A 13,792-nucleotide genomic window follows, 5' to 3' on the forward strand; every position below is an offset into this window, starting at 1 on the left:
CCCCTTCCCCTGGGAGAACACTTTACAGGTTTTAAAGTCTGTTGGGACCTGCTGCCTGTCACGCCTTCACCTTCCAGTCCAAGAATGGCACGGGGACTTTTCCTCGCTTTTTTAGACGAGTGAACGGAGATTCCAGGAATGGAGGGTTCACCCAAGCAGCGGGCGTGACCACCCTCAGGGCTGGTGAGTCCGCAGCCGGGAGGCCTCTCCTGCTGGGGCCTCTCTGAGAATCTTGTCCCTTTTGGAACGGGATGTAAGCTGTGTGGCTGGACCGGCCCCCACAAGGGCACACCCAGGAGGGTGCCTTGGCACACAGCTCAGGACAGGAGCGTCCCTTGGCGTGTGTGGGTGTATGTCCCAGCCTCTCCTGAGGTTGTACGATCCCTGCATAGCCTTCCACCCTTTCTGCTTGTGAACACGCGTTCCTAGACCGTGAAACACGCCTTCGTGGTGCTCTCTGGAGCATCCTGGAGGCCTGTGTGCAGGCAGAATGCCATCATCTGATGGGATCAGGGGACAGCGGTGCCTGTGGCTGCTGGGACCCTGGCGGCTTCCTCTCTGTGGACCCTCACGCCTGCCGTATAGGGCAAAAAAGACTGTTCGTTGGATGAATACTTGAAGTCACCACAAAACATCTTACCCTCTGCCTTCTTTCCCGACCTCCCTTTTCTCCTTCTAACACTTGAGGCCTTGTTTGTTCTCTGTGTTCCCACATCGAAGGGCTAGCTGTATGCTCTTGGAGCCATTGTTTTATCTCTTGGTTCCTCAGTTTGTTCATCTGTGTAATGGGCACAGTTGGCACATGCCGAGAGGCCCTGACCTCCTTCCTGGCCTCAGCATCTCTCCCGCCAGGAGGCAGTGCGTCGTGGTGCAGAGAGCCAGGAGTGGCATTCTGCAGGTGCCCCCAGTCTGGAGCCTTCCTCCCTCTGGGCCTCAGCCTTCGGTGGGCTTCTAAACCCACGTGTTCAGGTGTTCTGCGATGATAAAATGTTGTACACGTTCCCGCGTCAACTTTTGCACCTGTGAAAGTGGACAGGTGGGGTGGGAATGGGGAGAGCCACACCAGGAGTCATTCCTGGCTTTTTGGAGCCAGTTAGCCACTGATTCATCCACTGGGAAGTTATTTATCAGACTGTCATTATGTGCTGGCACTTGGCTAGGCTTGGGAGAAGGTGCTGATAGAGGTGGCCTTGGTTCCTGCCCTCCTGGAGCCCACAGCCTCTGGGGAAGGTTTCAGGGGGGAGGTGGCTTTAAGAATGAGCAGAAAAGAGGCAGAGCAGAGGGGCGGGAGGAAGGCAGAGGTGCAGGAACCAGCATGTACCAAGGCCCTGGGGTGACTGAAATTCACGGTGGTGAGTGTGTGCCTGAGGGTGGTGTGTGTTTGTTGTTGGTTAACAGCTGCTTGAGGATGGAGAGAATGGGGCCCTCTTGCGTGCTAGAAGGAAATTCAGCTTCTGATGGGGGTGAGCGGATAGGGACCCGGGGATCCGCCAGTGTGGTTTCTGAAACGTCGACGTTAAAAACACAGATTCTGAGTCAGCAGGTCTGGGGTGGGGCCTCACCCAGGTTCTGCGTTTCCAGGGGCTCGTGCGAAGTGTGCACGGCTGGTCCCAGGCCCCACTGTGAGCAGCGAGAACCTCGACTCACCGTGCCATGGGCCGGCCCTGTCCCGACTGGCCTGGGGGACATCAGTGGGCAGGGGCGCCTTCTGGGGCCTTGCAGGCCTGACCCTCACGGGCCACCTCTGCATTTTCCCTTTTTCTGATGGGAAGTTCATTTCCGAGTTGGCAGCTGATGCTGAATTCTTGCTGCTGTGTGTGTGTGTGTGTGTGTGTGTGTGTGCGATTGATTGACTCCTGAATTGTGCTATTTGTTATTTTTTGGGGATTATCCTTGAGCCCTTGGAAGGCACACAGATATAAGGCTGCTTCAAAATCCTTTCCCACTGGCTCCTTGAAAGGCTTGGGACCTCCAACCGGAGGTGATCTGCGTGCTTCTAGTCCCGAGATGCCCGTGGGAGGTGACAGTGCTGAACGCCGCGGGTTCTGGGCGCGGGGAGGGTTCCGCGAAGCCCACGCGGGCCCGGCGGCCGTTCAGGAGGCTCCCCACTCTGCGGGCCGCGCTCGGGAAGGGCTCGTGTCTGCGCTCGTCACTGCACTGCCCGTAGGGCCCGGCTGCGTGCCGACCGCGGGAAGAGGCCTAGCGTTCTGCGGGTCCCTCCAGGGCGTCCTGTCGGCCCCGCTGTTGTGACTCACACCCCAGGAAACAGAAATAGCTGACCTAGAAACGTGCCAGTGGCCGCTCAGGGAGAGAGGGCCTCGCCCCCAGGCCTCTGTGCTCTGATTTCAGGCATAGGCTCGCGTGGATGGGCATCGCCCCCTCCCCCGGCAGCGTTGTGGGGTCGCACCCGAATCCGCTCCGTTTCACAGAGGACGAGACAGAGGCTCAGAGGGCCGAGGTCGTCCCGATGCCGCCACACCCTCCTTGTTTGGTTTTATTCCATCCGAGAAGCGTGCCAGCCGTGCGGGGGCACCTGATGAAAGACGATGTGAACAGTGTGGCGAGCACACTTGCAGGCGGCGGTGTTCGTTTTGGTGCTGCGGGCCTCCATGTGCCCTGGGCGCCGAGACCTCCCCGAGCCAGCCTCGGCCACAGGGGCGGACCCCTGATGCCACTTCAGGGTCCTCGGCTGGTGGCTCCAACTGCAGGGCTGTTTCCACAAGCCCCTCTCTGGAGCTTTGAGGTACAGACCCAGCGCCTCATTTCTAAGTGGATTTTGTGGGCTCACTGGGGGACAGAAGTGCATGTTGGGCGTCCTGGGGGCAGAGACTCACTATCTGGGTCTTGAATTGGCTTGTGGCCTGGGCAGGAGGCAGGCTGCTCGGGGCCTGCGTGGGGGCTCCTCTGCCCACCGAGGGTCTCTGCACGGACTGAGTGTGGACATCACGGTTTCTTTTCCTTCCTGGGGACAGAGCCCTCGGCTGCCTCTCAGTGGAGGAGCAGGCTGGTGAGGCCACCGCTCCCGTCCCTGGAATAGTGCCCGGGGCCAGTGGGAGCTGGCCCTGGGCCCTGGCTGGGGATCTCTGGGGACCAGGCCTATCCCTGCTGGACCCCCCTTCCCTTCTCTGAATCTGTTCCTCCATTTCTAAAGGCAGGCATTGGAAGGTGTCCCAGGTTCCCATGGGTTCCACCACTAAATCTGCTGCCTCCTTCCAGCCCCCACCTTGGCCTGGCTTCCTGTCTCCCTGACTCGGGAGACGGGGTTCACCATCTTGGTGGAACTGGGGGTCAGGCAGATACTCTCTTTCCAGCACCTCGAGGGGCTGGAGGGGGATTCAAACTTGGGGACGTCAGAGGGGTGGGCACCTGTCTCAGGCGCAGCTCCGCTGTTCACGGGGTCCAATGCGTAGCGAAAACACGCCCCTCGTTGAAACTTCTTTAAGAATTTCAAGACAGTGACAGCACAGCATGAAACCGAGCCCAGGTCTTTCTGAACGGGGGGCCCTGGGGGGCTGCTTGGGTCGCACGACATCCCACTGGCCCTGGCTGCCCAGTTGGGGCCACCTCGTGGGCACCATCACTGGGACGGGGTGGGCTCACCCCACCGGGGGTCCCGAGCTTGTCCCTTGAGGGATGGATGGCTGTCGCTGGGGGCCTCCAGAACGGGCCATGTTCTGCACCCTTGGGTGGCGTTTCCTGGGTCAGGAGAGGGTGGCCCAGGCAGTGGGCTCGGGAGGGAACCCTAGGCAGCAGGGACTTGTGGGCGGTGACAGTGGCCCGAAGGACCGATTCGGTGTCCTCTCCGGATCTGCTTCTGGGAAGGAGTATTTATTCATTTACTCTCTGACTTGTTCCTTCATTCACTCAACAAATACTGTGAGCTTTCGTTCTGTGCTGAGTCCTGGGAGTTCAGGGTGGAGCCAAGTGGACCACGTCCCTTCCGTGGTGGAACCTATAGACAGCAGCATGGAGGACAGGCAGGTCTGGGAAGCCCAGAGAGCTTGGCTTCTCTCACCGGGGTCACGGCTGGCTAGACCTGGGTGACGGTGTATCTGGGGAGTCAGGGCAAAGCCCGCCTACCTCCAGGGCCGGGGGGGCCAGGAGTGAAAAGAGGAGACACAGGGTGACCTAGGACCTGTGGGGTCTGTCCTTCCTTGGGCAGGCGTGGCTCTCAATCCTCGTCGGGGCATTTCTGACTGTCCGGAAGGAGTCGTGCGGGCGGGGGGCTCCGGCAACCTCGGGGCCGGAGGAGACCGTTGGCGAAGGCTGGGACGCAGAAGCCCCAGTGCCCTTCCAGATTCGTCTCCCGCCCAGATCAAAGCACGCCAGAGCTGTGCTAACATACCAGCCACTGGAAGATGGTTTCTGGCATATTTCATTTCCAAAGCTGTTAGCTGGGACCCCCAGAAGGACGTGCCATACTTTTCGGTTCTTTGAAACGACTTTCAAAAAGTAATGAAAACGTGGGGCCCTTGCTCAAGCACGTGTGAGAATCGCGGGACAGTATCAGCAGAGCGGACGGTGGAGACCCAACCTCAGCTCGGCGGTTCAGAACCTGCTGGGGTGCTGGGTGCTGTATGCTTTCCCGCAGCGTTTAAGCTCGCTGTTTTCTTTTTTTTCCTTTTTGATTAAATTTTTTAATGTTTATTTATTTTTGAGAGAGAGAGAGAGAGAGAGAGAGAGAGAGAGCGTGAGCAGGGGAGGGGCAGAGAGAGAGGGAGACACAGAATCGGAAGCAGGCTCCAGGCTCTGAGCTGTCAGCACAGAGCCTGACGTGGGGCTCGAACCGCAAACCCGTGAGATCATGACCTGAGCAGAAATCAAGAGTAGGACACCCGATCGACCGAGCCACCCGGGCACCCCTAGGCTCTCTCTGTTTCAGTTCCTTCGCCTGCAGGTGGGGATAATGACAGGAGCTGCACGTGGGTCCCGGGTGAAAAGAGGGTTGATGTGCACGAGCCGAGTCAACCCAGGGGTTGTCCCTGCTGCCCAGGGGACAAGCGGATGCCAGCGAGCATGGGCCAGAGCATGGCTGCTGGCTCCGGCACCCTCACCCCCACGGAGGGAGCTGGGTGTCTCTTCCTCACTGTAGGGAACCTCAGTTCCCTGGGGCTCGGAGGGGCTGACCCCAAAGCAGAGGCCGCCTTCCGCTGCCCGCTGCAGAGAGAGGGGTGCCTGCCGGGCTCCCTCAGGGCTGACCCCTCTTGGGTGGCTCCTTGTCTCAGCGCCAGGCAAGGATGGCCCCGGCCCTGGCCTCTGGAGCCCAAACCTCCCGTGGGTTAAGGTGGTGCCAGCAGAAAGATTCTGTCCATCGCACGAAGGGTAGACGGTGTGTGCTCTTGATGGCAGAGGGGGGCCAGAGCAGGGGAGGAGACCCTCACCCAGGGCCCTCGCCTCCCCTGGCTTCATTGCCTTAGTCATGTTAGACAGCAGGTGCCGTGCCCAGTGCTGGGACATAAGACGAGACACAGTCCCCTCCCCCGAAGGGCTCATCGTCCAATGTTCAAAAGAGACCCCGTGAGCCGTGCTGGAGGGGAGAGCGCAGGGTCTGGGAGGGTGTGGGGGGCACTGAACCAGAGGAGGGGTCTGGGAGACACCCAAGGTGTCAGGAGTGGGGGCGGGAAGAAGGTCCCAGCATGAGGAACAGCCCGTGCAGAGGCCCGGTGGGGCTGGCGCTCAGAACGAAGGGGGTGGGTGTGAGTGGAGAGACCCATCCAGGAGGGGTCCGAACGCCGTGCTGGGGCGTGAGCTCCCCACCCCCCGAGGTGTGCGGGCAGAGCTCAGCTAGCTGGGGCTTGATGAGGATGTTGGCTTAAGGATTTCACCCTGGATGGGCTGGATGAAGCAGACTTTGAGGTCCCTTCCAGCTGTCACGCTCTGGCTCCTCGAAATCCCCTCCGGGAGCAGCGAGGCTATAAAATATAAATCAATAGGTTAAAAATACGCTTGTCTCCTGCTTGTCCAGGCCCTGTCACTCTGCCCGCCTCCCCGGGTCTTCAGAGGATTCCCCGCTCGTCTCGGCAGCCCCAGCGCCTGGCAGGGGAAGGTGGCTTTGTTCCTGAGCGAGAGGCGGGGCCGTCGCGCCCCCGCCGCCGAGGCCTCCAGTCTGCGTTAGATCATTGCCGCCTCCAGAATGTGCGCCGTCCCGTCCCGGCTGGCACCCCCTCCTCCTATCTTCCCTGCTTTCATCGCCGGGCAGGGGAAGCTCAGCCAGACGGTGTCTGGGGCAGCCACGTCCCTAACACAGAGGAGGCCGTGCGGGGCGGGAAGGAACCAAACCCGGAGCCGGCCAGTGTGGTGACCCCAGATTAACCGGGCTAACGGCTCTGCTGGGAGCGGGTGGGGGGGGGTCCCCAGGGTTCCCCCCCCGGTTCCCATGGCAACCGGGAGCAGCTAATAGAGACTGGCAGCAAGCGAAATGAAAGGTGATGTGTGGGAAAATGCACTGGCCAGCGAAGTCGCTGGGGACAAGGCGCTTTTCCCACCAGGCAGGCCAGTCCTCACTTCCTTTCTGTGGTGGTCCATCCGTCCGTGCGTCTGGAGGAATTTTCGGGTGCTTCTGAGCACGTTTATTTTTGTTATTACCTAACAGTTCCCTTTCCTGCACGGGGGTGAGGGGACACGGTCTCGTCGGGGGGGGGGGGCCCACGCGCGTGATGATAGTTGAGGGGCCGCGAAGCAGCGTGTGCCCCGTCGATGATGTGCGGGCCGCCTGCCGCCTCGGCCGCCCTCGTGCGCCTTCCTCAGCCCTCCGCTGGTCCCGGCATCCTCCAGCACTGGCAGGAGAGGGGCAGAGGCCCCTGCCTGCCCGCGTGTTGGGGCGGCCCCAGCAGGTGTTCTCGAAGGCCCTGGTGGGGACGAGGCCCCATCTCCCGAAGCCTTGTCAAACGCGTCCTCTGCCCGGCACTCTGGGACACTAGCTCGGCTGACCCTCTGACCGTGGTTTGAGATTGTCTGGGGCCGAGTGTGAAGTTTTCCCGCTGAGGGGCGCCTGGGTGGCTCAGTCGGTTAGGCATCTGACTTCGGCTCAGGTCACGATCTCCCGGCTCGTGGGTTCGGGCCCCGCGTCGGGCTCTGTGCCCGCTTTGGACTCTGTGTCTCCCTCTCTCTCTCTCTGCCCCTCCTCCGCTCACGCCCCATCTCTCTCTCTCCGTCTCAAAAATCAACGAACATTAAAACAATTTTTAAGAATTTTTCCTGCTGAGTGCCAGCTACCTGGTGGCCCTGGCAGGATGGGGATGGTCCCAAAGTCACTCTGAGGACGGAGGGAGGTTGGGAGGTTTCAGGGCGGACACCGGCCTTGTGTGCAGGCTGGCTGGGGCCTCCCGGGGAAGCCGACAGAAAGACCCGGGCCCCTGATGTGTACTGGGTCAGGGAACGTCCCCGCATCCCTCTTTCAGAGCCTCGAAACTGGCTGATTTCTGCCTTTGTCTCTCTGTTGCCACCACAGGTGATCTTGATCCTGACGAAGTATTACCACGCCGACATGGGGAAGGTTCTGGAAAGTTCTCTGTGGCGGTAAGTCAAGCCGAGGGCGGGCCTCTCTCCTTGCGCACCTGCACTACTCCCGAGACTGAGGGCTGAGATCCAGACGCCCAGCTGGAGCAGCCCTGTGAGTTGGCGGCCTCGCAACTTTTCTTTGGCTACAAAATGCACGTAGGACACGGTGGAAAGCGACAGCGGGTTTCGGCAGTGGGCACAAACAGCACCGGAGAAAAGACGGCCCTTTAGAAAGCTCCTTCGCTCTCTTTTCTTTCTGTTTTTCCTCTCCCCCTCCCCCTCCCCCTCCCCCTGCCTTTTTTTCCTCCCCGAGGAAGAGGGTCTGCATTTTGAATTCAGGTCAGTGCACACATTCCCTCCGCTCACGCTCTGAACTTCAGACGAGCGGCTTCTGGAGTCCACCAAGTATGCCGATTATCCTCATTGTTCAGACGTGTTTCTTTCTTCCTGGCTCAGCCGAAGAGCTTGGTAAATAAATAACCCACTGGCGACGGGGGATATCTCTTTCTATGTGAGATGTGAACTCAGTCCAAGAACATTAAGCAGCCCCTTTGATGTTTTAAATGAGGCGGGAGAGAAGGAGGTTTTGGAGAAATCATTTCAGTTACTATCATCTTCAATATTTACACCTGCTCACCCGGGGAGGGGGAAGGGAGGCTCCCGGGCGGCTGGGGCTGTCGTCTCAAAAGCTGTCCTCGGGCCACGATTGTGTTTCCTCCACGCGCTGCTCGCCACTCCCACGTTCCCTGGGTGTGCTGGACCGTTTTGTTTTTCAAGGTGTGTTTCTCAAGCACCAATTAATTCATTTTTTTCTATTTGAAATCCATAAAAAAAAAAACACCTCTGCACGCTCATCAGGACTCCTGTATGTGTGCAGCCCCCTTGAGTTGATTTATTTTTGGCTCTTGGCTTTGCTTCTGGGGCAGAGGCTTGATGATTCATCCTGTTGGTTCTTGCTGGGGGATTTCCGTGATGCTCCGGGAAGGTGTTGAAATAGTACCTCCAGCTGGGTCCTTTCCTTCTTGTATAAGGAATGGGGGCGTCTTGGGGCAGCCGGGTTGGTCACCGGTGGTGCTGATGGGACCAAGCCTGGGGAGCAAGCAAACCACTCGTACTGCCCTGCGTTTTTCTTACCCCTCCAGCCAGAGAGCCTTTCCTAGCCGGCTCCTCCCGGCCGTGGATTTGCGGGTTCGCCCTGCAGACACCCACCCCCCCCCGCCCAGCCCGCCCCCCCAGTCCTTCTGTCGGCCTCAGGGAGAGGGGTCAGCATCCTACAAAGAGGACAGCTGTTTTCCTGCCACACTCCCCCTCGTCATTTCGTCTTGTGCCTTGAAGCAGCTCACCCCCGAGGAGAGGTCCGAGGCTTGCTTTCAAAAGTCCCGCTCAGTTTTGCGGGGAGGCAGCTCGGCATTGGGGATGAGAGTGGACCGTGGCGTGAGCGCTAAAGCTCCCGCCACCTCTCACTGCGGCCCTCTGAGGGTTTCAGGGTGAGGCCCTGGGACGGGCTGGCCCATGGAGGGCGTTGTCTCTTGCTAGGTGGATGGTCCAAGGAGGTCCCCCCGGGGCTGCAGAGTGAACAGGGGCACTTGGCTCTTCTCTTGGCCTTGAATTCTGGGCAGCATCCCATAGTAGCCGCCTCGCTGGCCCCAAATGCTGCACACCAGCCACGCCCTGATGGGCGGGCGGGCTCTCCCTGCACCGGCTGCACTCGCTGGCCATCCGGAATGCACGGTTTCCCTCGCTCCCTCCAGCATCTCCGTGGGCTGCGCTCGGAAACGGGAGGTCATAAATGTTGCTGGAACTCCTTCCCAGTGCCATCTGTGCCCACAGGACAGAGCTGTGGGGTATACGTAGGGCTTGCTGCCCACCCTTATGGGGGACGCGGTGGGGACGGGTGGATTTGGGCCACCCCGTGGCACGGGGGCCAGGAATTTTTGCTGAAGGGCTCCAGACTCCCGATTCTTCAGATGTGGCTACAGCAGCCGAGAGGGAGGCCAACCACCCACCTCAGGGCTGCTCCAGCGGGGGGGCTCTGTCCGCTCTGTCTCCGCCTGGGAGAGCATGAGGGCCCGGCGAGGTGACACGAAAGGTCCCCAGAACGGTACACGGTCTCGATTTAGTTTTTCTCCGAAGCAGATCAACAGACCAATTCTCCATGTTCTTTCTCATCACTGTCTCTGTGCAGGCATCTCCTCTCCTTTATTAAAAATACACGCAAAGGCGTTAGTCATGTCAGGAAGGATCACCCCAGCCCCACCCGTTACTTCCGGCGTGGAGCCATCACATCCTCTGTGTATCTTTCTCTCGCGGACGTATTTATATAGTCAGACGTGGAAGAAAGTTCTGCGTTCTCCTTTCTTCACGCATCTGTTTCCAGTTTCTCGAGGTTGGACCGCGTCCGCATCAGCGCTTCCTGTGGCCGCGGACTAGCCCTTGGTGGGTTCGTTCTGACACGGGGCCGCGCCGCTGCCGTAAAAAAAAAATGTAGGCGTGTGGTTGTCCTTCTCCTTCTGTTCTCTGGGCAGAAGCCAGGGGGGTAACGACCGAGCCGGAGAGTGAGTGGAAGGCCGGCCGGCCCGCTGCAGGCCCCCGAGCGGGCCGTCTAGGCCCCAGCGGCCGCTCCCGTTTGAGTCCCTTTGGTTCCCGGGGAGCATGAGTAGCGTCTGTGTTCGACTGCCAATCACGTTTTCCTCTTGCGAGCATTTTCAGCCCGTGTCCCCTCTACCTTGGCACCTGCGTGAGTGTCTTTAGAAGTGGAAAGGTTGCCACTGGTCTTGCGTGGGGATGCCACCCCGCCTCCGTCTGCTGGTCAAGGCCCACGTGGATGGGCGCTGACAGAGCCCGTGCCTGGATCACGCGGATTAGAGAGTCACTCGCTGGACGCGCCCTGAGCCTCCCCAGGGTTCTCCTGTGCGGTCCCCGTGAGTCCATTTTTAAGGACAGGTATGGTATTTACATTCTGGAAATGGCTCTCTGAAACGTAAGCCGAGTGCATTTTTAATTGTCCTGCATTTCAGGGGCCCCATGTCACCCCGTCCGGTCTTCAGGGTGGGGCCGTGCCCTCCACTCTGGGGAAGGGGCACTGGGAGGGAGCGAGGCTGCCCCCCACCCTCCAGAGAGCCTCCAGTTGGCTTCAGAGCTGATCCTGTGCGGGCACCTCCCATTTTGGGTTCCCAGGGCTGATGGCAGCAGGAGGAACACACTCACCCAGACCAGCCTGCCTGACGCTTGCCCGATGTCCAGTCTGTGCGAATGTCCTGGGGCTGCTGGAACGAAGGACAAAAAGTAGGGACTTTAAAGCAACAGGAATTTGCTCTCTCATGGCCCTGGGGGCTAGAGTCTGAGATCAAGGTGTGGGTGGGGCCGGGCTCCCCCAGGATCCTTCACGCCTCTTCCAGCTCCTGGGGTGGGGGTGGGGGGACACGCCAGTCCCTGCCCCCAGCTTTGGCTTCAGACGGCCTCTTCTATGTGTGTCTGCCCTGTGTGTGTGCCTTATGAGGACACTTATTGTTGGATTCAGGGTCCACCCAGGTGATCCGGGGTGATCTCATCTCTAGAGCTCTGACTTAGTGACATCCACAACCACCCCTTTTCCAAATAAGGCCATGCACAGACTCTGGAGGTAGGTCGTGGACACATCTGCTTGGCTGTGTCATTCAGCTCACTGCACGGTCCTCACCCCTGGGCTGCACTGCCCGGATCTGACTTCCTAAATGGCTCTTGCCCCTGTCGCCCCTCTCCATCCTCACCTGTGTTCCCTTGCTGCCTCTTCATCCTTGGTGGGGTCCTGTAGCCCCGTCCCAGCTCCTCCCCCGCTGCCCCTCACCGCCCCTCCAAGCCTCGCCCCTGCAAGGCCCCAGGGACTTGAGATGCACGCACGCCCACAGTCTTGCCCTGCTCCCTTGTCCCCTGGTGGCTTCCCAAGACTGATACCTGGGCATCCCGCCCTCCTTGTCCAGGTGTAGGGGTGGGGGACCCAGTGGGCAGAGCCAGAGGCTGTAGGGGCAAGTATAGAAGAGCGTGGGCACGCACGGTCCCTCTGAGAGTTGATGTGCAACTTGTATCTATTCCACGGTGGGGCCATAGCGGTTGCGAGGTAAAGATAAAGAGCGTTTGGAATTAATATGGACGTGATCTGTAAATGCTCCTGTGCCCCCACACCCTGCCTGCAGGAGGATGTCGCCTGGTTCTTCCCCTGGTTCAGGGCTGTCCCTCCAGGTTCCCAGGGGCAACCCTTCGGGGGTTCCCAGGACACTGCATTATCCATTGGAAAATTGAGACCACTCCCAGGCAAAGGGACGAACGGGCACCCCTGATACGGATTGGAGGCAAAGTCCCCGGCTGGTGCTGCCCGGGCCCCCGCGGCCTGGAGCTGGGACCCTCAACTGTCTGCTTGATCGGCCCCGTTCCCTGCAGGAAGCCTTTGAGACACTGTTCTCCTAGGTGCCCCTCCGCCCACGACTGTATTTCTGTTGAAGTTCAATGTGACCTGCGCCTTGTACATAAAAACGTAAGATCCTTCGCACCCTTCGAGAACCAGTTTTTGCCCCTTGAGGGCAATTTTGTCCCTGGTTGAAAATCCACATCCTGAAGAAGAGCCTCAGGGGGGAGGGAGGGGGTCTTGTTAAAATTCAGATTCTGATTCCTGGGTCGGGGGTGGGGCCCGGGGCTCCGCATTGTTAACAAGCCCCTAGCGATGCTCGAATTGCTGGCCCACTGAGCACACTTGGAGTGGCAGGGCCCTGGCTCATTCCGGGGTCAGCTGGGGGCCTCAGCATCGCCCGATGTCTGTGCCCGACCTGGGCCCGCATTTGGCCTGGTCTGGGCTACGGCAGGCACGGCTCCGGTGTCCAGCCTGGGCTGGGTCTTGGGAGGCCCATTTGGTGTCACCACCGCTGAATCCCAAACGGCCGGTGAGGCTCGGCTGCCTCACAGACGCCGTCAGGAAGGTAACTGCAAGCCATCGAGGTTGGAGCCACATGCAGATGGTAGAAAATGGGTCCTCGGTGGGAGGAGGTATGTAACGGTCACTTGGAAATCTCTTCAAAACTACTGCCGCTCGGGCCATGCCTTGGAAGACGCAGACTCAGTGTGGAGACCCCCCAGGGGCCCCCCCAGGTGAGAGCAGACCCAGGAGGGGTCTTTCCGGCATTGCCTTTCTGGCTTCAACGGTCACTCGGGTCTCCTGGTCTGCATTTCTAACAGGTGGCCACATGCTGCCATCGGGGCTGGTCCAGAGACCACGCTTGGAGGAGCCAGGGGTTCGGCCGCTTAGGAGTGAGGCTTAGCTTCCTGCCGGGGCTTCCCCAGGGACCTGGATAAAAGCCACGGTGCCGGGTCCTACCCCACTCCGCAGCCCAGCCCCTCTTGCCGCTCAGCGTCCAGCCAGCCTGCTGCCTGAGCCTCCACCATGCCCAGCTTGGTCCCTGTAAGGGGGCTGTGCCTGTTGGGGCCGCCTGCCTGGACTGCGCTGGGCATTGACCCTCAGGTACTGGCCCCTGTGGACACTTAGTCTCAGTATAAACCTCTTTTCTTCAAAGAGGACACCCCTCCTCTCAGTGTAAGTAGCCCCCAGGCATTCTTTATTGTATCTCTCCTTGAGTGTGGGAGTTCTTGGGTATGGTTTATCCCCCTTCGCCCCACCCAGAACATGCACTTATTGGGGATGGAGACCAGTCAGGTCCACCTTGGTGAGCACTGGATGCCCAGAACCCATCACAGATCTGCCACAGGTTGGACATTGGATGGATGGCTGGATGGATGGACAAAGGATGGACAGATGGATGGATGGACACATGATGGGTGGACGGGTGGATGGATGGATGGCGACATGGTTCTTAGGAGATGCTCACGTGACCTAGAGAACCCTTTACACCTATGAGGCCGTCCTAGGGGATGGGGTGGGGGCCAGGAACACAGAGTTGGCTCTGATGCTGTCAACTGGAGCACGAGGGGACTGGGGGCATCCCCACGCTGGGGAGAAAGTGGACCTTGGCCCACCTTTCCCTACCCCACCTCTCTCTGCTGGGACTGCCTGCATCCTCACACTGAGCATGGCAGCCTCAGTCCCGTAGCCCACTTGGCGTTGTGCCTGTGCCATCACTGAGCCGGTATGAGAGCCACACCAGCCCTACCTTTCCCCTGGCACAAGGAAGGACCTTGGGCAGGACCTCCCACAGGGGAAACCTCGGGAATACTGGGGGTGGGCGTGGGTCTCAGGTCTTCTCCCAGAGTGCCTTGCTGGCATCCCCTCCCTTTTGTGGAGTGATTCTCTTTCTCCTTTCTTGAATTT

The 13,792-nt window shown here is 59.7% G+C and overlaps 1 protein-coding gene across 1 annotated transcript in view; it reads left to right on the top strand.

The window, feature by feature from the left end:
- The window catches only part of SORCS2 (sortilin related VPS10 domain containing receptor 2), a 276,069-nt gene that overhangs the window by 7,472 nt on the left and 254,805 nt on the right, over nt 1-13,792 (top strand). The window contains exons 3-4 of the mRNA XM_040495164.1: nt 179-330; nt 7,451-7,518. Coding sequence (XP_040351098.1) covers nt 179-330; nt 7,451-7,518 — 220 coding nt within the window. The remainder of the gene's footprint in view (nt 1-178; nt 331-7,450; nt 7,519-13,792) is intronic.

Source organism: Herpailurus yagouaroundi, unplaced genomic scaffold (assembly GCF_014898765.1).
Source record: "Herpailurus yagouaroundi ecotype Mexico unplaced genomic scaffold, PumYag 28, whole genome shotgun sequence".
In the NCBI taxonomy this organism is placed as follows: domain Eukaryota; kingdom Metazoa; phylum Chordata; class Mammalia; order Carnivora; family Felidae; genus Herpailurus; species Herpailurus yagouaroundi.